The sequence below is a fragment of the Patagioenas fasciata genome, chromosome 1 (assembly GCF_037038585.1).
Source record: "Patagioenas fasciata isolate bPatFas1 chromosome 1, bPatFas1.hap1, whole genome shotgun sequence".
Lineage (NCBI taxonomy): Eukaryota > Metazoa > Chordata > Aves > Columbiformes > Columbidae > Patagioenas > Patagioenas fasciata.
This window is the reverse complement of record NC_092520.1, coordinates 214646860-214674412: the sequence shown is the minus strand read 5'-3', so window position 1 is coordinate 214674412 and position 27553 is coordinate 214646860. Positions and strand designations below refer to the sequence as shown.

The 27553-nt window shown below is 65.2% G+C and overlaps 1 protein-coding gene across 1 annotated transcript; it reads right to left on the bottom strand.

Moving 5' to 3' along the window:
• Nucleotides 1–52: 52 nt before the first annotated feature.
• Nucleotides 53–27459, bottom strand: LOC136110285 (cadherin-related family member 5-like). The gene is made up of 17 exons (XM_071804922.1): nucleotides 27264–27459; nucleotides 25434–25530; nucleotides 23926–24140; nucleotides 21412–21471; nucleotides 21231–21323; nucleotides 19144–19230; nucleotides 18944–19054; nucleotides 15953–16123; nucleotides 14714–14804; nucleotides 12850–12956; nucleotides 10372–10572; nucleotides 8804–8956; nucleotides 7820–7898; nucleotides 5762–5952; nucleotides 4378–4398; nucleotides 2626–3075; nucleotides 53–70 (listed from the first exon to the last, which is right to left on the bottom strand). The coding sequence occupies exons 2-17, from the start codon at nucleotides 25492–25494 to the stop codon at nucleotides 53–55; spliced, it is 2109 nt and encodes a 702-aa protein (XP_071661023.1). The 5' UTR covers nucleotides 25495–25530; nucleotides 27264–27459.
• Between the last annotated feature and the right edge of the window lie 94 nt (nucleotides 27460–27553).

Sequence of the window (27553 nt, the reverse complement as noted above, 5' to 3'; positions counted from 1 at the left end):
ACAACCCCGTGACCCCCCGGGGCAGTGTGTGTGGGGGACACACAGGGCTCGCTTAAAGGGAGGGTGGGCCCTTTAAGGGGCGTGACCAGGACAGCACCGCCCAGCCGGGGGCGTGGCCACTGGGTCGGGAGCGCGGGAAACACCACGTGGGGGCGGGGCTGCGGTGGGAGGGGCTGAAACTGCGCGGTTCGTCCCAGTGCATCCCAGTGCCCTCCCCAGTTCATCCCAGTGCCCTCCCCAGTTCATCCTGGTGCATCCCAGTGCCCTCCCCAGTTCATCCCAGTGCCCTCCCCAGTTCATCCCAGTGCATCCCAGTGCCCTCCCCAGTTCATCCCAGTGCCCTCCCCAGTTCATCCTGGTGCATCCCAGTGCCCTCCCCAGTTCATCCCAGTGCCCTCCCCAGTTCATCCTGGTGCATCCCAGTGCCCTCCCCAGTTCATCTCAGTGCCCCCCCTCGTGATCCCCAGCGCTTCCCAGTGCATCCCCGTTCCTCCCCAGTGTCCCCACAGGGGACCGGGGCTGGTGGCTCTAACTCTCCCAGTACCTCCACCAGTGACTCCCCAGTGTCCCCATAGTGACCTCTCAGTGCCTCCCAGTTCCCCCTCACTGCATCCTAGTCCCCCCCAGTGCCTCCCAGTGCCCTCCCAGTGCCTCCCAGTGCCTCCCAATATCACCCAGTGCCCTCACAAGTGAGTGGGTCTGGAGGCTGTAACCTCCCCAGTGTCCTCCCCAGTGCTTCCCAGTGTGAGCTGGTCTGGTGGCTCTAACCCTCCCATTGCCCTCCCGGTGTCCCCACCAGTGCCTCCCAGTGCCTCCCAGTACCTACCAATGCCCCCACAGTGGAGGGGGCCTGGTGGCTGTAACCCCTCCCAGTGCCTCCCAGTGCTCCCCAGTCTCCCATCCAGTGCCTTCCAGTGACTCCCAGTGCCTGCCCCGTGCCCCTGTTTGCCCCCAGTGCCTCCCAGTTCCCCGCAGTTCTCCCCAGTGCCCCCCAGTGCCTCCCAGTGTCACCTCAGTGCTTCCCAGTGTATCCCAGTGCCTCCCAGTTCATCTTCAGTGCATCCTAGTCCCCACCAGTGCCTCCTAGTGCCCTCCCAGTGTGAGCTGGTCTGGTGGCTCTAAGCCTCCCAGTACCTCCCAGTGCTTCCCAGTGCCTGCCCTGTGCACCTCCCAGTGTTTCCCAGTGCCTACCCCATGCCCCTTATTTCCCCCAGTGCCTCTCAGTCCCCCCCAGTTCTCCCCAGTGCCTCCCAGTGCTTCCCAGTACCTCCCAGTGCCACCCCAGTGTCCCCACATGGGGCAAGGGCTGGTGGCTCTAACCCTCCCAGTACCCCCCAGTGTCCCCACCAGTGTCTCCCAGTGCCCTCCCAGTGCTTCCCAGTGCCCCCCAGTGTCCCCACCAGTGCCTCCCAGTGCTCTCCCAATGCATCCCGGTGTCCTTCCAGTGCCCCCCAGTGTCCCCACCAGTGCCTTCTAGTGCCTTCCAGTGCCTTCCAGTGTCCCCACCAGTGCCCTCCCAATGCATCCCAGCGTTCCCACCAGTGCCTCCCAGTGCCCTCCCAGTGCTTCCCAGTGCCCCTCAGTGTCCCCACCAGTGCCTCCCAGTGCTCTCCCAATGCATCCTGGTGTCCTTCCAGTGCCCCCCAGTGTCCCCACCAGTGCCTTCTAGTGCCTTCCAGTGTCCCCACCAGTGCCCTCCCAATGCATCCCAGTGTTCCCACCAGTGCCTCCCAGTGCACTCTCAGTGCCACCCAGTGCCCCTCAGTGTTCCCAGCAGTGCCTTCCAGTGCATCCCAGTGCCCTCCTAGCGTCCCCAACCAGTGTCTCTCAGTGCCTTCCAGTGCCTCCCAGTGTCCCCACCAGTGCCTCCCAGTGCTCTCCCAATGCATCCCGGTGTCCTTCCAGTGCCCTGCAGTGTCCCCACCAGTGCCTCCCAGTGCATCCCAGTGTCCCCACCAGTGCCTCGCAGTGCCCTCCCAATGCATCCCGGTGTCCTTCCAGTGCCCCGCAGTGTCCCCACCAGTGCCTCCCAGTGCCCTCCCAGTGCATCCCAGTGCCCCCCAGTGTCCCCACCAGTGCCTCCCACTGCCATCCCAGTGCCCTCCCAGTGCTTCCCAGTGCCCTCCAGTGTCCCCACCAGTGCCTCCCAATGCCTCCCAGTGTCCCCACCAGTGCCTCCCAGTGCCCTCCCAATGCATCCTGGTGTCCTTCCAGTGCCCCGCAGTGTCCCCACTAGTACATCCCAGTGTTCCCACCAGTGCCCTCCCAGTGCCCTCCCAATGCATCCCAGTGTCCTTCCAGTGCCCCGCAGTGTCCCCACCAGTGCCTCCCAGTGCATCCCAGTGTCCCCACCAGTGCCTCCCAGTGCTCTCCAATGCATCCCAGTGTCCTTCCAGTGCCCCCCAGTGTTCCCACCAGTGCCTTCCAGTGCCTCCCAGTGTCCCCACCAGTGCCTCCCAGTACATCCCAGTGTCCCCACCAGTGCCTCCCAGTGCCTCCCATTCCCCCACCCCAAGGAGCCTGCAGTGCCGCTCCAGCTCTTTATTGCTGCCCCCCCAGCAGCCGCTGCACCCCCCCTCAGCACTCGATGGAATCCTCCAGCAGCTGCAGCAGGGTGGGGGGCACCCTGGGGTCCCCCCCCAGCGCGGGGTGCGCGTTCCCCCCCGCGGGGTCCCCCCCCGGCCCCTCCTCCCCGCTGTCCTCGCTCTCCTCCTCCAGCGCCGGCAGCCCCCCCGGGGGGCCCCCCCGCCGCCCCCCCCCCGCCACGGGGCTGCCCCCCCCCAGCTCCCCATAACCCCCCAAAACCTCGCTGGGGGGGCTGGGGGGGCGGGGGGGACTGGGAGGTTGAGGGGGGGGCGGGGAGTCTTTTGGGGACCCCCCACCCGGGGAGCCCCCCCCCGGCCGCCCCACGGAGTTGGCCTGAGGTTTGGGGGGGGGGCTGGGGGAGGGCTGGGGGACTGGGGGAGGGGGGGGCGGTAGGGTCGGGGGGGGCCCCTCCCCGCCCCCCCCCTCGCTGTAGCCCTCGTTGGGGTAATAGAGGCTGGGGGGCGTCGGGGACGATTTGCCGGTGGGGACCTGCGGGGGGGGCACAGGGGTCAGCGGGGGGACCCCCCATGGCACACCCAGCACACAGACCCCCCCCCAGCACAGGGATCCCCCCCATAGGGCCACCCCAGCACAAGGACCCCCCCACGGGACCCCGGCACCCAGATCCCCCATAGGCCCCCCCATCAGCACCCAGATCCCCCTGGGCACCGCCATGGGCCCCCCCAGAACTTGGATGCCCCCCCATGGGACCACCCATGGGACCCCTCCCCAAAACAGGGACTCCCCCATGGGACCCCCCGCAGCACCCAAATCCCTCCCCCAGCACAAGGACCCCACACGGGACCCCAGCACCCAGACCCCATATTGGTCCCCCCCATCAGCACCCAGATCCCCTGGGCCCCCCAGAACTCAGATGCCCTCCATGGGACCACCCATGGGACCCCATGGGACCCCCCCCACCACAGAGACCATCCCATGGGACCCCTGGCACCCAGACCCCCCCCAGCACAGTGACCCCACGATAGGACCACCACAGCACAAGGACCCCCCTGGGACCCCGACACCCAGACCCCCCATAGGCCCCCCCATCAGCACCCAGACCCCCCTGGAGACCCCCATAGGCCCCCCCAGAACTCAGATGACCCCCATGGGATCCCCCATGGAGACCCCCCCAACACAGGGACCACCCCATGGGATCCCCCCAGCACTCAGACAGCCCCCCCAGCACAAGGACCCCCCATGGGACCCCTGGCACCCAGACCCCCTATAGGCCCCCCCATCATCACCCAGACCCCCCCTGGGGACCCTCATGGGCCCCCCCAGAACTCATATGCCCCCCATGGGACCACCCATGGGACCCCTCCCCAACATAGGGACTCCCCCAGCACCCAGACACCCCCCCAGCACAAAGACCCCCCATGGGACCCCCACACCCAGACCCCCCATAGACCCCCCCATCAGCACCCAGACCCCCCTGGGGACCCCCATGGGCCCCCCTAGAACTCGTATGCCCCCCATGGGACCACCCATGGGACCCCATGGGACTCCCACCCAGTACCCAGCCGCCCCCTCCCAGTACAGGGACCACCCCCATGGGACCCCCCCAGCACAGGGACCCCCCCCATAGGACCCCCCAGAACTCGGATAACACCCATGGTACCCCTCCCAAGCAAAGGGACCCCCCCAATAGGACCCCCAAATACCCAAATTCCCCCCATGAGACCCCACCAGCACAAGGTCCCCCCTCAATACCCAGACCCCCCCAGCACAAGGAGCCCCCTCCCAGCACCCTTTATTTGGGGGGGCTCAGGGCAGCCCCCCCGCACTCACCGGCTGGAACCACCTCAGGCTCTGTGGGGGGAGGGAGGTGTCAGACGGGGAAACTGAGGCACGGGCCGGGGGGGCACCTTATCCCAGCCCCCCCAGATTTGGGGGACCCCCCACCCCCCTTACAACCCCCCCAGTGAGCTGTGGACCCAGGAGTTCTGGCACTGGGGGGGGTCCAGGGTGGGCTGGGGGTCTGCAGGGGATTTGGGGGTGCAGGGAGGGCTGAGGATTCCAGGGGGAGAATTGAGGGGTGCACGGGGGTGCTGGAGGGGCTGGGGGGGGCTGGGGGGAGATTTAGGGGTGCAGGGGGATGCTGGGGGTTCGGGGAGGGTGTGGGGATGCCTGAGTGGTCCCGAGGGCTGTTTCGGGGTGCGGGGGGGGGTTGGGGGTGTCTGAGCATTCCCGGGGGTGTTGGGGGGGTTTTGGGGTGTCAGAGCATTCCCAGGGGTGATCAGGGGGGTTTGTGGGTGTCTGAGCATTCCCGGGGGTGCAGGGGGGGTTTTGGGTTGTCTGAGTGGTCCCGGGAGTGGGTTGGGGATCTGGATGGGGTTTGGGGGTGCAGGGGGTTCAGGGGAGTTTTGGGGGTGTCTAGGAGGTCCTAGGGGAGGTTTGGGATCCGGAGGGGGTTTGGGGGGGTTTGGGGGGTTTTGGGGTGTCAGAGCGTTCCCGGGGGCACAGGGGGGGGTTTTGGGGTGTCTGAGCATTCCCGGGGGTGTTCAGAGGGTTTTGGGGTGTCAGAGCATTCCCGGGGGTGCAGGGGGGTTTTGGGGTGTCTGAGCATTCCTGGGAATGTTCAGAGGGTTTTGGGGTGTCAGAGCATTCCCGGGGGTGCAGGGGGGTTTTGGGGTGTCTGAGCATTCCTGGGAATGTTCAGAGGGTTTTGGGGTGTCAGAGCATTCCCGGGGGTGCAGGGGGGGGGGTTGGGGTGTCAGAGCATTCTAGGGGTGCTCAGGGGGGGTTGGGTTGGGGTGTCAGATCATTCCAGGGGCGCGGGGGGTTTTCGGGGTGTCTGATCATTCTTGGGGGGGGGGGTTGGGTTGTCAAAGCATTCCCGGGGGTGCAGGGGGGTTTTGGGGTGTCTGAGCATTCCTGGGGATGTTCAGAGGGTTTTGGGGTGTCAGAGCATTCCCGGAGGTGAAGGAGGGGGGTTGGGGGTGTCAGAGCATTCTAGGGGTGCTCAGGGGGTTTTGGGGTGTCTGAGCATTCTTGGAGGGGTTTTGGAGTGCCCGAGTGTTCCCAGGGGTGCAGTGGGGTTTGGGGTGTCAGAGCATTCCCAGGGATGTTCAGAGGGTTTTGGGGTGTCAGAGCATTCTTGGGAGCTCGGGGGGGGTTGGGTTGGGGTGTCAGAGCATTGCGGGGGCGCGGGGGGGTTTCGGGGGTCCCCTACCACGTTGGGGTGCTTCTCGGCGGCCAGGGCGGCGCGGTGCGCGTTCTCGTGTCTGCGCTGCCGGCGCCGCAGGGCGCGCAGGGCCAGGAACAGCACGGCCCCCCCCAGCAGCCCCAGCGCCCCCAGCGCCCCCGCCAGCGCCCCCGCGCCCAGCAGGGGGCCCGGGGCGGCCTCCGACGGGTCCCGCGGGGCTGCGGGGACACCCAGGGGTCAGGGGGACAGCGGTAATGGGGGGGCCGATGGGGCTGCGGGGGGTCATGGTGATTTTGGGCAGGAGGGGATTTGGGGGGCGGTCTCGGTCCTGGGGGTTCCCGGTGCACTGGGGCACGAGGGGATTTAGGGGTCTCGGTCCCCGGGGGGGGTCCCAGTGTCATGGGGCAAGAGGGGATTTAGGGGTCTTGGTCCCCGGTGGGGGGTCGTATTGTCATAGGGCGAAAGGGGATTTGGCGGGGTCTTGTTCCCAGGGGGGTCCTGGTGCACTGGGGCATGAGGGGATTTAGGGGGTCTCAGTCCTGGGGGGTCCTGGGGTGGCCTCTGATGGGTCCCATGGGGCTGCGGGGACACCCAGGGGTCAGGGGGACAGCGGTAATGGGGGGGCCGATGGGGCTGCGGGGGGTCATGGTGATTTTGGGCAGGAGGGGATTTGAGGGGGTCTTGGTCCTGGGGGGGTCCTGGTGCACTGGGGCACGAGGGGATTTAGGGGTCTCGGTCCCCGGGGGGGGTCCCAGTGTCATGGGGAAGGAGGGGATTTGGGGGGATCATGGTCCTGGGGAGGTCCTGGTGCTCTGGGCCACGAGGGGATTTAGGGGTCTCGGTCCGCGGGGCGGGGTCCCAGTGTCATGGGGCAGGAGGGGATTTAGGGGTCTTGGTCCCCGGTGGGGGGTCGTATTGTCATAGGGCGAAAGGGGATTTGGGGAGGTTTTGTTCCCAGGGGGGTCCTGGTGCACTGGGGCATGAGGGGATTTAGGGGGTCTCAGTCCTGGGGGGTCCTGGGGTGGCCTCTGATGGGTCCCATGGGGCTGCGGGGACACCCAGGGGTCAGGGGGACAGCGGTAATGGGGGGGCCGATGGGGCTGGGGGGGGGTCATGGTGATTTGGGGCAGGAGGGGATTTGAGGGGTGGTCTCAGTCCTGGGGGTTCCCGGTGCACTGGGGCACGAGGTGATTCAGGGGTCTCGGTCCCCGGGGGGGGTCCCAGTGCCATGGGGCAGGAGGGGATTTAGGGGTCTTGGTCCCCGGTGGGGGGTCGTATTGTCATAGGGCGAAAGGGGATTTGGGGGGGTCTTGTTCCCAGGGGGGTCCTGGTGCACTGGGGCATGAGGGGATTTAGGGGGTCTCAGTCCTGGGGGGTCCTGGGGCGGCCTCCGACGGGTCCCGCGGGGCTGCGGGGACACCCAGGGGTCAGGGGGACAGCGGTAATGGGGGGGCCGATGGGGCTGGGGGGGGTCATGGTGATTTTGGGCAGGAGGGGATTTGGGGGTCTCAGTCCCAGGGGGGTCCTGGTGCACTGGGGCACAAGGGGATTTAGAGGTCTCGGTCCCCGGGGCGGGTCCCAGTGTCATGGGGAAGGAGGGGATTTGGGGGGGTCTTGGTCCTGGGGAGGTCCTGGTGCTCTGGGGCACGAGGGGATTTAGGGGTCTCGGTCCCGGGGGGGGTCCTAGTGTCGTGGGGAAGGAGGCGGCCTGGGGGGTCTCAGTCCCAGGGCTGGGTCCCAGTGCCATGGGGCAAAAGGGGATTTGGGGGGGTCTTGATCTCTGGGGGGTCCCGGTGCACTGGGGCACGAGGGGATTTAGGGGGTCTCAGTCCCAGGGGGGCCTGGGGTGGCCTCTGATGGGTCCCATGGGGCTGTGGGGACACCCAAGGGTCAGGGGGACACCGGTAATGGGGGTTCTGATGCTGGGGGTGTCATGGTGATTTTGGGCAGGAGGGTATTTGGGGGGTCTGGGTCCTGGGGGAGGTCCCGTTGCCATGGGGCAGGAGGGGATTTGGGGGGGTCCCAATTCCGTGGGGCAGAAGGGAAGCGGAGGGGGGGTCCCGGGGTCACCCAGCCCCCCCGTACCCGCCTGTCCCGGCCACAGAACCTCCAGCTCCACCGTGGTGTTCGACGTCTCCCCCGACTCCTCGTCCCGCGCCAGCACCTGGGGACACGCGGTGACACCGGGGACACGGGGGACACGGGGCCCTCCCACCCGGGGGGACACGGGGGACATGGGGGACACAGGGACCCTCCCACCCGGGGGGACACGGGGGACATGCGGTGACACCGGGGGACGTGGGGGACACGGGGGGACACGGGGACCCTCCCACCCGAGGGTACACAGGGGGAAACAGTGGGGGACACAGGGGGACACATGGACCCCCCAACCCGGGGGGACACAAAGGACACGGTGGGGACAGAGGGGACACGCACACACAGGGTCCCAACTACACCCACCCAGACACCTGGGGGTCCCTGTGTCCCCCGGGGGGGTGGGTGCAGCTGTGCCCCCCCCAGGTGGTCCCTGCCCCATGGGTGTCCCCAGTGCCCCACAAATGTCCCCCGGTGCCCCCCAGCATCTCAAATACGCCCTCAGCCCCCAGTGCCCCTGGTCCCCAGTGCCCCCCAACATTCCCAATGCCCCCCAGTCCCCAGTGTCCCCCAGTTGCCCCCAACACCCCTGATGTCCCACAGCCCCCCTGGTGCCCCCCAACCCCATGGTGTCCTCCAGTCCCCAGTAACCCCCAGTGTCCCCCAGCCCCCCATTCCCAGTGCCCCCTACCCTCGGTGCCCCCCAACATCCCCAGAGCCCAGTGCCCCCTGGTGTCCCCCCACCCTGATGTGCCCCCCATGCCCCCAACATCCCCACTACCCCCACCCCCGGTGTCGTCCAGTGTCCCCCAACACCCCTAATGTCCCACAGCCCCCCTGGTGCCCCCCAACCCCGTGGTGCCCCCAGGCCCCTGTAAGACCCAGTGTCCCCCAGCCCCCCCCATCCCCAATGCCCCCCACCCCTGGTGACCTCCCGGTGCCCCCCCGGAGTGCCCCCCCGTCCCCCGTGCCCACCTGCAGCCGGTATCTCTGCGTCGGGTGCAGCCGGTGGCTCTGGGCCACCAGGAGCCCGTTGGGCATCACCTGGAAGAGCTGGGGCTGGGGGGGCCCGGGGGCGCCGGGGGAGCTGCCGGGGCACAGGCTGTACCGCACCTGGGGGTTCACGCCCTGCGGGGGCAGCGGCTCAGCCCGCGCCCCAAAACCTGCCTGCACCTGCCTGCACCTGCCTGTGTCCCTGCCCGCACCCTGCCCGCACCCTGCCCGCAACCCTGCCCGCATCCCTGCCCCCATCCCTCCTCTCATCCCTCCCCGCATCCCTGCCTGCATCCCTGCCCGCATCCCTGCCTGCATCCCTGCCTGCATCCCTGCCTGCATCCCTGCCCACATCCCCATCCCATATACTTTCCCCACACCCCTGCCTGTGCCCCTGTCGTACCCCCTGCCTGCATTCCTGGCCACGTCCCCTGCCCACACCCTGCCTGCATCTCTGCCCACGTCTCTGCCTGCACCCCATCCCACACTGTTTTCCCGCACCCCTGCCTGTACCTCTGCCTGCACCCCTGTCCCCATGCTCTGCCCATATAGTTTTCCCACCCCCCTGCCTGCACCCCTGCCCACATCTCTGCCTTCATCCCCTGCCCGCATCCCTGCCTGCACCCCTTTCCCACATCTCCTACCTGCATCTTTGCCTGTATCCCTGCCCACATCCCTGCCTGCACCCCCATCCTATATAATTTTCCCACCCCCCTGCCTGTACCTCTGCCTGCACCCCTCTCCTCATCCTCTGCCCATATTGTTTTCCCACCCCCTGCCTGCACCCCTGTCCCCATCCTCTGCCCATATCCTTTTCACACCTCCTGCCTGCACCACCCCATCTCTGCCTTCATCCCCTGCCTGCACTCCTGCCCTCATCCCCATCCCATGTCTTTTTCCCACATCCCTGCCTGCATCCCTGCCCCCATCCTCTGCCCATATCCTTTTCACACCTCCTGCCTGCACCACCCCATCTCTGCCTTCATCCCCTGCCTGCACTCCTGCCCTCATCCCCATCCCATGTCTTTTTCCCACATCCCTGCCTGCATCCCTGCCCGCATCCCTGCCTATGTCCCTGCCTGCGTCCCTGCCTACATCCCCTCCTGCATCCCTGCCCGCATCCCTGCCCACACCCTTGCCTGTATCCCTGCCTGTATCCCTGCCTGCATCCCTGACTACATCCCCGCTTGCATCCCTGCCCACATCCCTGCCTGTATCCCTGCCTATGTCCCTGCCTGCGTCCCTGCCTGCATCCCTCCCTGCATCCCTGCCCGCATCCCCTCCTGCATCCCTCCCTGCATCCCTGCCCGCATCCCCTCCTGCATCTCTCCCTGCATCCCTGCCTGCATCCCTGCCCGCATCCCTGCCTGCATCCCTGCCCGCATCCCTGCCCGCATCCCCTCCTGCATCCCTGTCCGCATCCTTCCCCCATCCCTGCCCGCATCCCTGCCCACAACCCTGACCCCGCCCCCGTCTAAGACCCTGCCCCCTGTCCATGGTCCCGCCCCCTGCCCCTGGCCCCGCCCCCTGGCCCTGGCCCCGCCCCTCACCCCGGGGAAGTCGGGGTCGTGCGCGCGCAGGGCCAGCACGCGGCCGCCGAAGGTGAGCAGCAGCGCCGCCTCGCGGGTGCCGGCGGGCACGAAGGCGCGGTAGGACGCGCGCGGGAAGCGCGGGGGGTGGCGGTTGGGGGCGAGCACGCGCACCAGCGCCTGCGTCACCGCGAACTTGCTGGCGTCATTGACCTGCGCCGCCTGCGGGACGGACGGGACGGCACCGTGCGCACGGGTGACAGCCGACCGGCGCGCCAGGGTGACAGCCCCAATGCACCCGGGTGACAGCCCCAATGCGCCCGGGTGACAGCCCCAATGCGCCCGGGTGACAGCCCCACTGCACCCGGGTGACAGCCCCAATGCGCCAGAGTGACAGCCCCACTGCACCCGGGTGACAGCCCCACTGCACCCGGGTGACAGCCCAAATGCACCCGGGTGACAGCCCCAATGCGCCAGGGTGACAGCCCCAATGCATCCGGGTGACAGCCCCAATGCACCTGGGTGACAGCCCCACTGCACCCGGGTGACAGCCCCAATGCGCCAGGGTGACAGCCCCAATGCATCCGGGTGACAGCCCCAGTGCGCCAGGGTGACAGCCCCAATGCGCCAGGGTGACAGCCCCAATGTACCCGGGTGACAGCCCCAATGCACCAGGGGTGACAGCCCCAATGCACCAGGGTGACAGCCCCAATGTACCCGGGTGACAGCCCCAATGCACCAGGGTGACAGCCCCACTGCACCCGGGTGACAGCCCCACTGCGCCCGGGTGACAGCCCCAATGCGCCCGGGTGACAGCCCCACTGCGCCAGGGTGACAGCCCCACTGCGCCCGGGTGACTGCCCCACTGCGCCAGGGTGACAGCCCCACTGCACCAGGGTGACAGCCCCAGTGCACCAGGGTGACAGCCCCAATGCGCCTGGGTGACAGCCCCAGTGCACCAGGGTGACAGCCCCAATGCACCAGGGTGACAGCCCCAGTGCACCAGGGGGACACCCGAAATGCACCCAGGGTGACACCCCCAATGCACCATGGGGACACCCCAAATGCACCCGGGCTGACATCCCCACTGCACTGGGGTGACACCCCCACTGCACCAGAGGATGACACCCCAAATGCACCCGGGGTGACATCCCCAATGCACCTGGGGTGACATGCCCGCTGCACCCAGGTGACACCCGCAATGCACCATGGGGACACCCCAAATGCACCCGGGGTGACATCCCCAGTGCACCTGGGGTGACACCCCCAATGCACCATGGGGACACCCCAAATGCACCCGGGGTGACATCCCCACTGCACCCGGGTGACACCCCCACTGCACCCAGGGGTGTGGCACTGGGCACCCCCGTGTCAGTGGGTGTCCCCATGTCCCCAGGTACCCTTCCCCTCCCTGGGTACCCCCGTGTCTCTTGGTACCCCATGTCCCCCGACACCCCCCAACACAGGCACCCCCATCTCCCCAGGTACCCCCATCTCCCCAGGTACCCCCATCTCTCTGGGTCCCCCCATCTCCCCAGCATCCTTCACCCCAACATCCCCCATCTCCCCGGGTCCCCCATCTCCCCAGGTCCCCCCATGTTCCTGGGTACCCCCCATATCCCCACGTCCCCCTATCTCCCCAGCATCCTTCACCCCAGCATCTCCCATATACCCAGGCACCCCTATATCCCTGGGTTCCCCCCTCTCCCTGGGTATCCCCCGTCTCCCCAGCATCCCCCATCTCCCAAATCCCCCATCTCCCCGGGTACCCCTATCGCCCTGGGTCCCCCCATATCCCCGGGCACCCCCATATCCCCAATCCCCCCATCCCTCTGGGTCCCTCCATATCCCCAGGTCCCCCCATCTCCCACATCCCCCCATCTCCCCAGCTTCCTTCACCCCAGACATTCCCCATGTCCCTGGGTACCCCCATATCCCCACGTCCCCCCATCTCCCCAGCATCCTTCACCCTGGATATCCCACATCCCCCTGGGTCCCCCCATATCCCCTGGCACCCCCATATCCCCAATCCCCCTATATCCCCAATCCCCCCATCTCCCACGCTACCCCCATCTCCCCAGCATCCTTCACCCCAGCATCCCCCATCTCCCCAGGTATCCCCATCCCCCTGGGTCCCCCCATATCCCCAGGCACCCCCATATCCCCAATCCCCCCATCTCCCTGGGGATCCCCATCTCCCTGTGTCCCCCCATCTCTCTGGGTACTCCCCATCTCTCCATCATCCTTCACCCCACCATCCCCCATCTCCCCAGGTATCCCCATCCCCCTGGGTCCCCCCATATCCCCGGGCACCCCCATATCCCAAATCCCCCCATCCGCCTGGGTCCCTCCATATGCCCTGGTACCCCCATATCCCCAATCTCCCCATCTCCCTGGGTACCCCCATATCCCCACGTCCCCCCATCTCCCCAGCATCCTTCACCCCGGACACCCCCATGTCCCCGTGTCCCCATGTGTGTCCCCGTGGTGTCCCGGTACCATGACGCTGAGGCTGATGGCGGGGGTGTTGCGGCTGCTCTCCACGGCCCGCAGCAGCGTGATGGCCCCGGTCACGTTGTCGATGTGGAACCGGCTGCTCTCCTGCCCTGGTGGGAACACGGGGGTGACACGGGGACCCCCACACACCCCTGGGGTCCCCCACACACCCCCCGCCGCGGGGCATTGTGGGAAGCTCCCAATGTCCCCCCTGCACCCCACTATTTTTCGGGGCGTTATTGACCCTGTGAGCACCACTCAGGTGCTGGAGCGCCCTTGGGTGTGACCCCCCCAGTCACCCTGTAGCCCCCCCAATAATGGGAGGAGTTTACCCCTCCCCCCCCCAATCCCTTTATTCAATTTGCACCTGCGGGACCCATTGGATCCCGGGAATTGGATTGTGGAGCTGACCCCCCCGTGTGTCCGTGTGTCCCTGTCCACTCGTGTCCGTGTGTCCCAGCCCAACCATGTCCATGTGCCCATGTGTCCCTGCCCACATGTGTCCAAGTGTCCCTGTCTGTGTGTCCCTGCCCACCCATGTCCGTGTGTCCCTGTGTCCCTGCCCACCCATGTCCATGTGTCCCTGCCCACCCATGTCCGTGTGTCCTGGCCCACCCATGTCCATGTGTCCCTGCCCACCCATGTCCGTGTGTCCCTGCCCACCCATGTCCATGTGTCCCTGCCCACCCATGTCCGTGTGTCCTGGCCCACCCATGTCCGTGTGTCCCTGCCCACCCATGTCCATGTGTCCCTGCCCACCCATGTCCGTGTGTCCCTGCCCACCCATGTCCATGTGTCCCTGCCCACCCATGTCCGTGTGTCCTGGCCCACCCATGTCCATGTGTCCCTGCCCACCCATGTCCGTGTGTCCCTGCCCACCCATGTCCATGTGTCCCTGCCCACCCATGTCCATGTGTCCTGGCCCACCCATGTCCGTGTGTCCCTGCTCACCCATGTCCATGTGTCCCTGCCCACCCATGTCCATGTGTCCTGGCCCACCCCTGTCCCTGTGTCCCAGCCCACCCATGTCCATGTGCCCCTGCCCACCCATGTCCATGTGTCCCTGTCCGTGTGTCCTGGCCCACCCATGTCCATGTGTCCCTGTCCACTCATGTCCATGTGTCCCTGCCCACCCATGTCCATGTGTCCCTGGCCGTGTGTCCTGGCCCACCCATGTCCATGTGTCCCTGTCTGTGTGTCCCTGTCCACCCATGTCCATCTGTCCCTGCCCACCCGTGTCTGTGTGTCTATGTCCATATGTCCCTGCCCACCTGTGTCCATGTCCCTGTGTCCTTGCCCCTGCATGTCCGTGTGTCCCTGTCTGTCTCTGTCCATGTGTCCCTGTCCCCACATGTCCCTGTCCCCCTGTGTCCATGTGTCCCTGCCCCGCCATGTCCCTGCCCACCCATGTCTGTGTGTCCCTGTCTGTGTGTCCCTGCCCACCCGTGTCCGTGTGTCCTTCTCCACTCATGTCAGTGTGTCCATGTCCATGTGTCCCTGCCCACCCCTGTCTGTGTGTCCTTGCCCTCCTATGTCCATGTGTCCCTGTCCACCTGAGTCCATGTGTCCCTATCCCCCTGTGTCCGTGTGTCCCTCCCCACCCCTGTCTGTGTGTCTATATCTGTGTGTCCCTGTTCCCCTGTGTCCGTGTGTCCCTGTTCCCCTGTGTCCGTGTGTCCCTGTCCCTGTGTTCCTGTCCCCTCGTGTCCCTGTGTCCATGTCTGTGTGTCCCTGTCCTCCCATATCCATGTGTTCCTGTGCCCTGGTGTCCCTGTGTCCCTGTCCCCCCATGTCCGTGTGTCCCTGTGTCCATGTGTCCCCATCCCCCCGTGTCCCTGTCCGTGTGTCCGTGTCCGTGTGTCCGTACCTGCCAGCAGTGAGTAGGTGATGGGCGCCCTGAGCCCCCTGTCCCCGTCCTCTGCGTACACGGAGCTGGGGCTGAAGGTCAGGGGACCCCCCTGCGGGGGACACAACAGCTCAGCCCATGGGGACACCCCGGACACCCCAACATGTCCCCACCTGCAGCTGGTGACATCCCCCCCATGTCCCCATGTCCCCACCTGCAGCTGGTAACATCCCCCCCATGTCCCATGTCCCACTTGCAGCTGGTGTCACCCCCCCATGTCCCATGTCCCACCTGCAGCTGGTGCCACCTCCCATGTCCCATGTCCCACCTGCAGCTGGTGACATCCCCCCCATGTCCCATGTCCCACCTGCAGCTGGTGTCACCTCCCATGTCCCACGTGCAGCTGGTGACATCCCCCCCATGTCCCATGTCCCACCTGCAGCTGGTGACATCCCCCCCATGTCCCATGTCCCACCTGCAGCTGGTGCCACCCCCCGTGTCCCATGTCCCACCTGCAGCTGGTGTCACCTCCCATGTCCCACCTGCAGCTGGTGACATCCCCCCCATGTCCCGTGTCCCACCTACAGCTGGTGTCACCTCCCATGTCCCACGTGCAGCTGGTGACATCCCCCCCATGTCCCATGTCCCACCTGCAGCTGGTGTCACCCCCCGTGTCCCATGTCCCACGTGCAGCTGGTGCCACCCCCCGTGTCCCATGTCCCACCTGCAGCTGGTGTCACCTCCCATGTCCCACCTGCAGCTGGTGACATCCCCCCCATGTCCCGTGTCCCACCTACAGCTGGTGTCACCTCCCATGTCCCACGTGCAGCTGGTGACATCCCCCCCATGTCCCATGTCCCACCTGCAGCTGGTGACATCCCCCCCATGTCCCACCTGCAGCTGGTGACATCCCCCCCATGTCCCATGTCCCACCTGCAGCTGGTGACATCCCCCCCATGTCCCATGTCCCACCTGCAGCTGGTGTCACCCCCCCTGTCCCATGTCCCACATGCAGCTGTTGTCACCTCCCATGTCCCACCTGGAGCTGGTGACATCCCCGCCATGTCCCATGTCCCACCTGCAGCTGGTGACATCCCCCCCATGTCCCACGTGCAGCTGGTGCCACCCCCCGTGTCCCATGTCCCACCTGCAGCTGGTGACATCCCCCCCATGGCCCATGTCCCACCTGCAGCTGGTGCCACCCCCCGTGTCCCATGTCCCACCTGCAGCTGGTGCCACCCCCCATGTCCCATGTCCCACCTGCAGCTGCCCCTCGGTGACGTTGGCGGTGTAGACGGGGCTGGTGCAGATGGTGACGCCGAGGTGGCTGCGGGGGGTGCAGGGCAGGAACTGGGGGTACTGGTCGTCCCCGTCCAGCACGTTGACGCGCACGCGGGCGGACGCGTTGAACCGCTCCCGGGTGTTCATCTCCTGTGACACGGGGACACGGATGGACCGACGGACAGCACGGGGACCCCTGGGGACAGGACACCCGGGGACAGGGACCCACGGGCACAGGGAACCCAGTGGGACAAGGATCTCCAGGTGACAAGGGCCTCCACACATAGGGACACCAATGGGACAAGGACCTCCAGGTGACAAGGACCTCCAAGCATAGGGACACCAATGGGACAAGGATCTCCAGGTGACAAGGACCTCCAGACACAGGGACCCCAATGGGACAAGGATCTCCAGGTGACAAGGATCTCCAGGCACAGGGACACCAGGGACAAGGATCTCCAGGTGACAAGGACCTCCACGCATAGGGACACCAATGGGACAAGGATCTCCAGGTGACAAGGATCTCCAGGGACAGGGACCCCAATGGGACAAGGATCTCCAGGTGACAAGGACCTCCAAGCATAGGGACACCAATGGGACAAGGACCTCCAGGTGACGAGGACCTCCAGGCATAGGGACACCAATGGGACAGGGACACCAATGGGACAGAGACCCCCAGGGGACAGGAGCCCCACAGGGGACAGGGACCCCCACAGGACAGGGACCCATAGGGGATAAGGACCCCTAGGGGATGGGGACCCCCAGGGGACAGGGACCCACAAGGGACAGGGAAACTGAAGGGACAGGCAGCTCCTGGGGACAAGGACCATCATGGGACAGGGAACCCCATGGGACAGGAACCCCCTGGGGACAAGAACCCTCAGGGGACAAAGACCTCCAGGGGACAATGAACCCCAGATACAGAGACCACCGTGGCACAGGGACCTCCAGAGGACAGGGATCCACAAGGGACAGGGACCCCCCCAGGGACAGGGACCCCAAGGGGACAGGGACCCCCATAGGGACAAGGACCCTCATGGAACAGGGACCCCCTGGGGACAAGGACCCCAGTGGGACAGGGACCCCTCCAGGACACAGGGACCCCCAGGGGACAAGGATCCCCAGGACATGGACCCCCAGGCCAGGACTGGGTGGGCAGCTCAGAGCAGGGGGGGACACGGGGTGACGGGAACGTCACCCAGGGCCAGCTGCAGGTGGGGACACAGGGACATCAGGATGGAGGGGATGTCACCAGCTGCAGGTGGGGACATGGGGACACCAGGGTGAGGGTTGAGTGCCCCCCCCAGGTGCCCATTAGGGAAATGAGGGGGATTGAGGGCAGGTGCGGGGGGGTGACAGGATCACGTCACCCCCAATTAGTGGGGACAGCAGGGATCGGGCCACGGGGGGGACACGGGACACGTCACACCCACACGTGTGCGCTGTCCCCGTGTCACAGCAGCAGGGGGTGGCATGGGGGACACAGGGGACATGGGATGGGCCTGAGGTCCCCAAACCCACAGTACCGGGGCTGCAGGGACAGAGGGACATGGGACATGGGGACATGGGGGCGAGGTGGCAGGGGCATGGGGACAGAGGGACATGGGGACACGGGGACATGGGGGAGAGGTAGCAGGGATGTGGGGACATGGGGACACAGGGACATGGGGAGGAGATGACAGGGACATGGGGATATTGGGACACGGGGACATGGGGACAGAGGGACATGGGGTGGAGATGGCACAGGCAGAGGGGACACAGGGACATGGGGTTGGCACAGGGGACACAGCATGGCCATGATGTCCCTAGAGCCATGGCAGTGGGGCTGCAGGGACACAGCGGGGAGGTGACAGGGACAGGAGGACACGGGGACATTGGGACACGGGGGTGCTGGGTGCAGAAGGCAGGGACATGGGGACACAGGGACATGGGGACACAGAGACATGGGAACACAGAGACATGGGAACACAGGGACATGGGAACACACGGACATGTGGTGGAGATGGCAGGGACATGGGGACACAGGGACATGGGGACACAGGGACATGGGGTGGAGATGGCAGGGACGTGGGGACACAGGGACATGGAGACACAGGGTAGAGCTGGCAGGGACATGGGGTGGAGATGGCAGGGACATGGGGACACAGGGACATGGGGTGGAGATGGCAGGGACATGGGCACACAGGGACATGGAGACACAGGGTGGAGATGGTAGGGACATGGGGTGGAGGTGGCAGGGACATGGGGACACAGGGACATGGGGACACAGGGTGGAGATGGTAGGGACATGGGGTGGAGGTGGCAGGGACATGGGGACACAGGGACATGGGGACACAGGGACATGGGAACACAGGGGTGCTGGGTCCAGAAGGCAGGGACATGGGCACACAGGGCCATGGGGTGGAGCTGGCAGGGACATGGGGACACAGAGACATGGGGACACAGGGACATGGGGACACACTGTGACTGCGACATCCTTGCACCCACAGCCGTGCGGTTGTGTAGACGTGGGGTGGTGGGGACATGAGGTGGGTACAAGGGCCATGGTGGAGCTGACAGATCCCCAGGCACATGGCCAAGGGTCCGTGTGGGCAGGACAGGCAGGACAGGCAGGACAGGCAGGACAGGCAGGACTCCAGTGACAGGACAAGGGGCAATGGGTGCAAACTGGAACACAGGAGGTTCCACTTGAATATGAGAAGCAACTTGTTGGGGGTGAGGGTGTCAGAGCCTGGCCCAGGCTGCCCAGAGGGGTTGTGGAGTCTCCTTCTCTGCAGACATTCAAACCCGCCTGGACCCCTTCCTGTGGAACCTCAGCTGGGTGTTCCTGCTCCATGGGGGATTGCACTGGATGAGCTTTCCAGGGCCCTTGAACCCCTGACATTGTGACCCTGCGACTGTGACCCACGGCTGATGGTTGCAGTGACCCCGTGACCCACGGCTGATGGTTGCAGTGACCCCGTGACTCACCACTGCGGTCAGCACGACCTCCAGGTGCTGCCGGGTCTCGAAGTCGAGCGCCCGCGCCAGCAGCACCTTCCCGCTGTTGGGCAGGTCGATGCGGAAGAACCGGGCGTCGGGCTGGGGACACGGGGGACACGCGGGGACACGCGGGGGTCAGCGCTGCTGGGTCGCCCCCCGCCGTCCCCGTGTCCCCTCCCCGCGCTCACCGAGGCCGTGTCGATGACGTACATGAGCGTGTCCCCGTCCGCGTCCTCCGCCTGCGCGCTGAACACCACCGAGTGCACGGCCGCCAGCTGGGGACACCGGGACATCTGTGTCACCCAATGTCACCATCATCACCCACTGTCACCCACTGAACACCACCGAGTGCATGGCCGCCAGATGGGGACACCGGGACATCAGTGTCACCCAGTGTCACCATCATCACCCATCATCACCCATCATCACCCTCTGAACACCACCGAGTGCACGGCCACGAGCTGGGGACACCGGGACATCAGTGCCACCCACTGTCACTATCACCACCCAGCATCACCCATCATCACCCACTGAACACCACTGAGTGCACGGCCGCCAGCTGGGGACACCGGGACATCTGTGTCACCCAGTGTCACCATCCATCACGCATCATCACCCATCATCACCCACAGTCACCATCCATCACTCAGCATCACCCATCATCACCCACTGAACACCACCGAGTGCAGAGCCGCCAGCTGGGGACACCAGGACATCAGTGTCACCAGTGTCACCATCATCACCCATCATCACCCACTGTCACCCACTGAACACCACCGAGTGCACAGCCGGCAGCTGGGGACACCAGGACATCAGTGTCAGCCAGTGTCACCATCATCACCCATCATCACCCACTGAACACCACCGAGTGCACGGCCGCCAGCTGGGGACACCGGGACATCAGTGTCACCCAATGTCACCATCATCACCCATCATCACCCACTGAACACCACCGAGTGCACAGCCGGCAGCTGGGGACACCAGGACATCAGTGTCAGCCAGTGTCACCATCATCACCCATCATCACCCACTGAACACCACCGAGTGCACGGCCGCCAGCTGGGGACGCCAGGACATCAGTGTCACCCAATGTCACCATCATCACCCATCATCACCCATCATCACCCACTGAACACCACCGAGTGCACGGCTGCCAGCTGGGGACGCCAGGACATCAGTGTCACCCAATGTCACCATCATCACCCATCGTCACCCATCATCACCCACTGAACACCACCGAGTGCGTGGCCACCAGCTGGGGACACCAGGACATCTGTGTCACCCACATGTCACCCACCGGCACCCATCATCACCCACCAGCACCCAGTGTCACCATCCAACACCCATCATCACCCACCAGCACCCACTGAACACCACTGAGTGCATGGCCGCCAGCTGGGGACACCCGTGTCACCCAGTTTCACCCACTGCCACCCACTGTCACCTGCTGGACACCACCAAGTGCATGGCCGCCAGCTGGGGACACTGTGTCACCGTGTCACCCACTGCCACCCACCAGCACCCACTGGCACCCATTGTCACCACCAGTACCCATTGCCATCCACTGTCACTCACCAGCACCCACTGTCACCGTCATCCACTGGCATCCCCTGACATCCAGTATCACCCACCAGCACCCGCTGTCACCCGTTGTCACCACCCGGCACCCCCAAACCCACCCTGATGTCCCCAAACCCAACTGGGTGCCCCAACCCTCTTAGTGCCCAACCCTGTCACCATGACCGTGCCTGTCTCCATCCCTGTCCTTGTCCCCATCCCTGTCCCTGTCTCCATCTCTGTCCCCATCCCCAACTCTGTCCCCAACCCATGGCCAGCCCTGTCCCCAGCCCTGTCCCCATGGCCATGACTACACCTGTCCCCACCTCTGTCCCCATCCCCCGTCCATGCCCATCCCTGTCCCCATCTCTGTCCCCATCCCCAGTCCATGCCCATCCCTGTCCCCATCTCTGTCCCCATCCCCAGTCCATGCCCATCCCTGTCCCGATCCCTGTCCTCATCCCAAATCCATGGTCATCCCTGTCCCCATCTCCGTCCCCTTCCCCAATCCATGGCCATGCCTGTCCCTGTCCCCGTCCCTGTCCCCATCTCCATCCCCATCCCCAATCCATGGCCATGCCTGTCCCCATCCCTGTCCCCATCTCCGTCCCCATCCCCAATCCATGGCCATCTCTCCCACCCCTGTTCCTATCTCCATCTCTGTCCCCACCCCTGTCCCCATCCCTGTCCCCACCCCTGTCCCCGTCCCTGTCCCTACCTCGCTGACGTTGTGGGTCAGGACAGTGGCCCCCTGGAAGTGGGGCTGGTTGTCGTTCTCATTGAGGACCTGGACGATGAGCCGGTACTCGACCTGCCAGGGGACATGGGGGTGACACGGGAGGTGTCCCCTGCAGCAGCCGGCGCCCCCTGGGGTGTCCCCGCGGGCACGGTGGCCGTACCGGGGAGAAGCCATCCTCAGCGCACGTCAGGGCCACCATCAGCACCGGGGACTCCAGCTCCTGCAAGGGACAGGGCATGGGGACACTGCGGGGGACAGCGTCCCGTGGGGACAACCCCGGGGATTCCCAGACAGGGGGCGTGGGATGGAGCGAGGTGGGTGCTGGATAGAGGATGGATCAAGGATGGAGCAAGGATGGATCGAGGATGGATGGAGGATGGATCAAGCATGGATGGAGGATGGATCAAGGATAGATCGAGGATGGATGGAGGATGGATCAAGGGTAGATCGAGGATGGATGGATGGATGGATGGATGGATGGATGGATGGATGGATGGATGGAGGATGGATCAAGGATGGGTGGAGGATGGATCAAGGACAGATCGAGGATGGATGAAGGATGGATCAAGGATGGGTCCAGGATAGATCGAGGATGGGTGAAGGATGGATGGAGGATGGAAGAAGGATGGATCAAGGTTGGGCACAGGCAGATGGAGGATGGATGGATGGATGGATGGATGGATGGATGGATGGATGGAGGCAGGTAGATGGATGAGGGATGGAGGATGGGCAGAGAATGGACACAAGATGAGCAGAAACAGATGAAAGGTAGATAAAGGATGGATGGATAGACACAGGATGGCTGCAGGTGAACCCAGGATGGACACAGGCAGGTGCAGGACGGACGGCAGATAGACACAGGATGGATGGAGGTTGGACAGAAGATGGACAGAAGATGGATGGCGGATGGACACAGGATGGATGGAGGTTGGACAGAAGATGGACAGAAGATGGATGGCGGATGGACACAGGATGGATGGAGGTTGGACAGAAGATGGACAGAAGATGGATGGCGGATGGACACAGGATGGATGGAGGTTGGACACAAGATGGACAGAAGATGGATGGCAGATGGACACAGGATCGATGGATGGATGAAGGATGCGTGGATGGATGGCGGATGGACGCAGGATGGACAGAGGAGGCCCAGGCAGATGCAGGATGGAGGTGGGTGTATTGAAGGGTGGGTGATGGAGGTGGGTGGACCCAGGATGGACACAGATGAAGGATGGAGGAAGCTGGACACACTATGGATGAAGAGTGGTCAGAGCATGGACATGGATGCACATGGATGGACACAGATGGAGGACGGATGGGAGGATGGATGGGAGATGAATGAAGGATGGATGGGAGATGGATGGAGGGTGGATGGAATGTGGACACAGACGGAGGATGGCTACAGGGGGATGGGAGTGGACACATGAGGGACCAGGCATGGTCAGAAGATGGATATGATGGCCATGGGTGGAGGATGGAGACAGGTGGACACACAATGGATGAAGGATGGACAGAAGATGAACATGGATGGACACTGATGGACAAGGATGGAGGCAGGTGGACACATGATGGACCAACGCATGGTCAGAAGATGGACATGGATGGCCATTGGTGGACAGAGATGGAGGATGGAGGCAGGTAGACATGATGGATGAAGGACAGTCAGAAAATGGACATGGATGGACACTGACGGACAGGGATGGAGAATGGAGGCAGGTGGACACATGATGGATGAAGGACGGTCAGCAGATGGACGTGTATGGACATTGATGGACAGGGATGGAGGCAGGTGGACACACGATGGATGGAGGACCGTCAGCAGGTGGACGTGGATGACCACAGATGGACACTGATGGACAGGGATGGAGGCAGATGGACATAGGACGGATGAAGGACGGTCAGAAGATCGACGTGGATGGACATGGATGGACATGGATGGACAGGGATGGAAGATGGAGGCAGGTGGACACACGATGGATGATGGACGGTCAGAAGATGGACATGGATGGACAGGGATGGAGAATGGAGGCAGGTGGACACATGATGGATGAAGGATGGTCAGAAGATGGACATATGGACACTGATGGTCACGGATGGAGAATGGAGGCAGGTGGACACACAATGGATGAAGAATGGTCAGAAGATGGACGTGGATGGACACAGATGGACACTGATGGACAGGGATGGAGGCAGGTGGACACATGATGGATGAAGGACGGTCAGAAGATGGACATGGATGGACTCGGTTGGACACAGATGGACACAGATGGAGAATGGAGGCAGGTGGACACACAATGGATGGTCAGAAAATGGATGTGGATGGACACAGCTGGACACTGATGGTCATGAATGGAGGATGGAGGCAGGTGGACACACGATGGATGAAGGACGGTCAGAAGATGGACAAGGATGGACATGGATGGACAGGGATGGAGGTAGGTGGACACGCGATGGATGAAGGACGGTCAGAAGGTGGACATGGATGGACACTGATGGACAAGGATGGACACTGATGGACAGGGATGGGGGATGGAGGCAGGTGGACACACGATGGATGAAGGACGGTCAGAAGGTGGACATGGATGGACACTGATGGACAGGGATGGAGGATGGAGGCAGGTGGACACACAAGGGACGGTGGGTGGCCTCGATGGAGGGGCCAGGGCGGTGGCATCACCTCGCGGTCCAGGGCGCGGCCGTTGGAGACGTTGAGGCGAACGCTGCGCCCGTCCAGGTAGAACCAGGCGGCGTCGGCGCCGGCCAGGCAGAGCTGCAGCCGCGTGTCCCCCGCGTCCCCTCCCGGCAGCCGGGCCACCAGGCTCCCGTGGGCGCTGTTCTCCGCGATGGCCGTGAACAGGTTCCCGAAGCTGCTGCACCCGTCACCGCGCGACACTGCCACCAACCCGGGGTCACGGGCTCAGGGACGGGGACACGCGCCTGGCCACCCCCTGGCCATGGCGTGCAGGGACACAGGGGTCCCCAGCCCCCGGGCACTGTCCCCAGGGTCCCTGTTCCCTACATCACCATCCCCAGGTCGTCAGGTGTCCCCACCCCCTGGTCACCATCTCCAGGTCCCCACTGCCTGGTCAACTGTCCCCAGGGTCCCTGTCCCCTACATCACCATCTCCAGGTCACCGAGGGTCCCCAGCCCCCGGGTGTCACCTCCTGGTGACCATCTCCAGGTCCCCACCTCGTGGTCACTGTCCCCGGGGTCCCTGTCCCCTACATCACTATTCCCAGGTCCTCAAGTGTCCCCACCCCCTGGTCACCATCTCCAGGTCTCCGCTGCCTGGTCACTGTCCCCAGGGTCCCTGTCCCCTACATCACCATCTCCAGGTCCCCGAGGGTCCCCAGCCCCTGGGTGTCACCTCCTGGTGACCATCTCCAGCTCCCCACCTCGTGGTCACTGTCCCCAGGGTCCCTGTTCCCTACATCACCATCCCCAGGTCGTCAGGTGTCCCCACCTCCTGGTCACCATCTCCAGGTCCCCACTGCCTGGTCAACTGTCCCCAGGGTCCCTGTCCCCTACATCACCATCTCCAGGTCCCCAAGGGTCCCCAGCCCCCGGGTGTCACCTCCTGGTGACCATCTCCAGGTCCCCACCCCGTGGTCACTGTCCCCGGGGTCCCTGTCCCCTACATCAGCATCCCCAGGTCCTCAGGGGTCTCCACTCTCTGGTCACCATCTCCAGGTCCCCACCCCCTGATCATTGTCCCCAGGGTCCCTGTCCCCTACATCACCATCTCCAGGTCCCTGAGGGTCCCTAGCCCCTAGGTGCCACCTCCTGGTGACCATCTCTAGGTCCCCACCCACTGGTCACTGTCCCCAGGGTCCCTGTCCCCTACATCACCTGCCCAGGTGCCTTGGAGGTCCCCACCCCCTGGTCACCGTTCCCAGGGCCACCATCTCCAGGTCCCCACACCCTGGTGACCACCCCCAGGGTCCCCGTCCCGTACATCACCATCCCCAGGTGTCCCCATTCCCTGGCGACCTTGTCCCCTGGGTCCCCATGTCCTTGGGTCCCCATCCTTCCTGGGTGCCAACCCCTGTGTCCCCACCTCCAGGGTCCCCTTGCCCAGGTCCCCATGGTCCAGGTCACCGTCCCCACCAGTCATGGGGTCTCTCCCAGCCTTGTGCCCCCCCCATCCCCGGTGTCCCCAGTGTCCCCAGTGCCACCCTGCTCACCTGTGGCCAGCTGCAGCACCAGGCAGGCGGCCAGGAGGGCCGGGCAGGACGGTGACGCCATGGGGACAGGGACAGGGCCCTCGGTGGCAGCCTGCAGCTGGGGAGGAGCGAGGATGTCACCTGCAGCTCTGTGTCCCTTGTCCCCTGCGCCCCCGTCTGTGTCCCATCAGCCATGGTCCCACGCCTGCCATCGCCAGGTCCTCACCACTGTCCCCATCCACAGGTCCCTGTCCCTGTCGCTGTCCCCATTGCTGTCCTCATCCCCAGGTCCACATCACTGTCCTCATCCCCATGTCTCCACTGCTGTCCCCATCCCCTGGGACCACATCCCCATGTCTCCATTGCTGTCCCCATCCCCTGGGACCACATCCCCATGTCCCCATCACTGTCCCCATCCACAGGTCCCCATCGCTGTCCCCATTCCTGTCCCCATCACCAGGTCCCCATCCTCAGGTTCCCATCACTGTCCCTGTTGCTGTCCCCATTCCTATCCACATCACCATCCCCATCGCCATGTCCCCATTCCCGTCCCCATCGCTATCCCCATCCACAGGTCCCCATTCCTGTCCCCATTCCCGTCCCCATCACTGTCCCCATCCACACGTCCCCATTGCTGTCCCCATCACCATGTCCCCATCCCCAGGTTCCCATTGCTGTCCCCATTGCTGTCCCCATTCGTGTCCCCATTCCTGTCCTCATCCCCAGGTTCCCATCACTGTGTCCCCGTTGCTGTCCCCATCCACAGGTCCCCATTGCTGTCCCCATTCCTGTCCCCATCCCCAGGTTCCCATCACTGTCCCCGTTGCTGTCCCCATTCCTATCCACATCACCGTCCCCATCGCCATGTCCCCATTCCTGTCCCCATTCCCATCCCCATCCACACGTCCCCATTGCTGTCCCCATCACCACGTCCCCATCCCCAGGTTCCCATCGCTGTCCCCATTACTGTCCCCATTCGTGTCCCCATTCCTGTCCCCATCACTGTCCTCATCCCCAGGTCCCCATCACTGTGTCCCCATTGCTGTCCCCATCCCCTAGGGTCCCTTTCCCCTGGGTCCCCACCCTTGTCACCTTCTCCTGGGTCCCCATTCGGGTCCCCTTCCCCCGGGGTCCCCATCCCTGTCCCCTGTCTTTAGGTGCCGCTCTCCCCGCGGTGTCCCCGCGGTGTCCCCAAGGTGTCCCCTGGGTGTCCCCTGTCCCTCGTGTTGTCACCGGCGCCTGTCCGGGGGGGGGGGGCGATAGGCCAGGTCGGCACTGTGTCCCCCGCTGTGTCCCCCATGTCCCCCCGTGTCCCCCTCCCCGTGTCCCCTCCAGTCCCTCCCCGGTATGGGGACGGGGTCCCCAGCCCCCCCACCCGCCTGTGGGGGCGGGGACCATATGGCGCCCCCCCCGTCCAGGTGCTGCTCCTACTTCCTAATTAGCTGCAGCTAATTAGGCCAGGGGGAGGGGGGAACTGTCCCCATCTGCCACCCCGGGACCGAGGTGTGTGTGGGGGTGTCCCCATCCTGGCCCCCCCGGGGCTCCCCCCGCCTTGGGGACACCCAGGGTGTTCCCCCCAACCCTGGGGGTCCCTCGGGATCCCCCCTGCCCTCAGACATCCCCCCCGGGCAGAGGACCCAGGCGTTCGAGCAGAGGACCCAGGCGTTCGGGCAGAGAACCCAGGCGTTCAGGCAGGTGGACCCAGGCGTCCGGGTAGAGGGACCCAGGCGTCCGGGCTGTTCCCGGGCAGCTCCCGCCGCCCCCCCCGGCCCGGCCCCCCCTCCGCAGGGGTGCAGCCCCCTGGTCGCCCCCCTGTCCCCCCGGCCTCCCCTGTTCCCCCGCCCCCGGTACCTGCGGGCGCCGCCGCCCCCGGCGCTGCTGCCCCGGCCGGGCCGGACGGGGGGGGCGGATCAGCGGGGGCGGGTGAACCGGGCGGGCGGGGCCGCTGCCTGTGCTGCCCGCACCACCACCTGCTGCCTGTGCTGCCCGTGCTGCCTGTACCACTGCCCTGCCCGCACCACCACCTGCTGCCTGTGCTGCCTGTGCTGCCTGTGCTGCCTGTGCTGCCCGCACCACCACCTGCTGCCTGTGCTGCCTGTGCTGCCTGTACCACTGCCCTGCCCGCACCACCACCTGCTGCC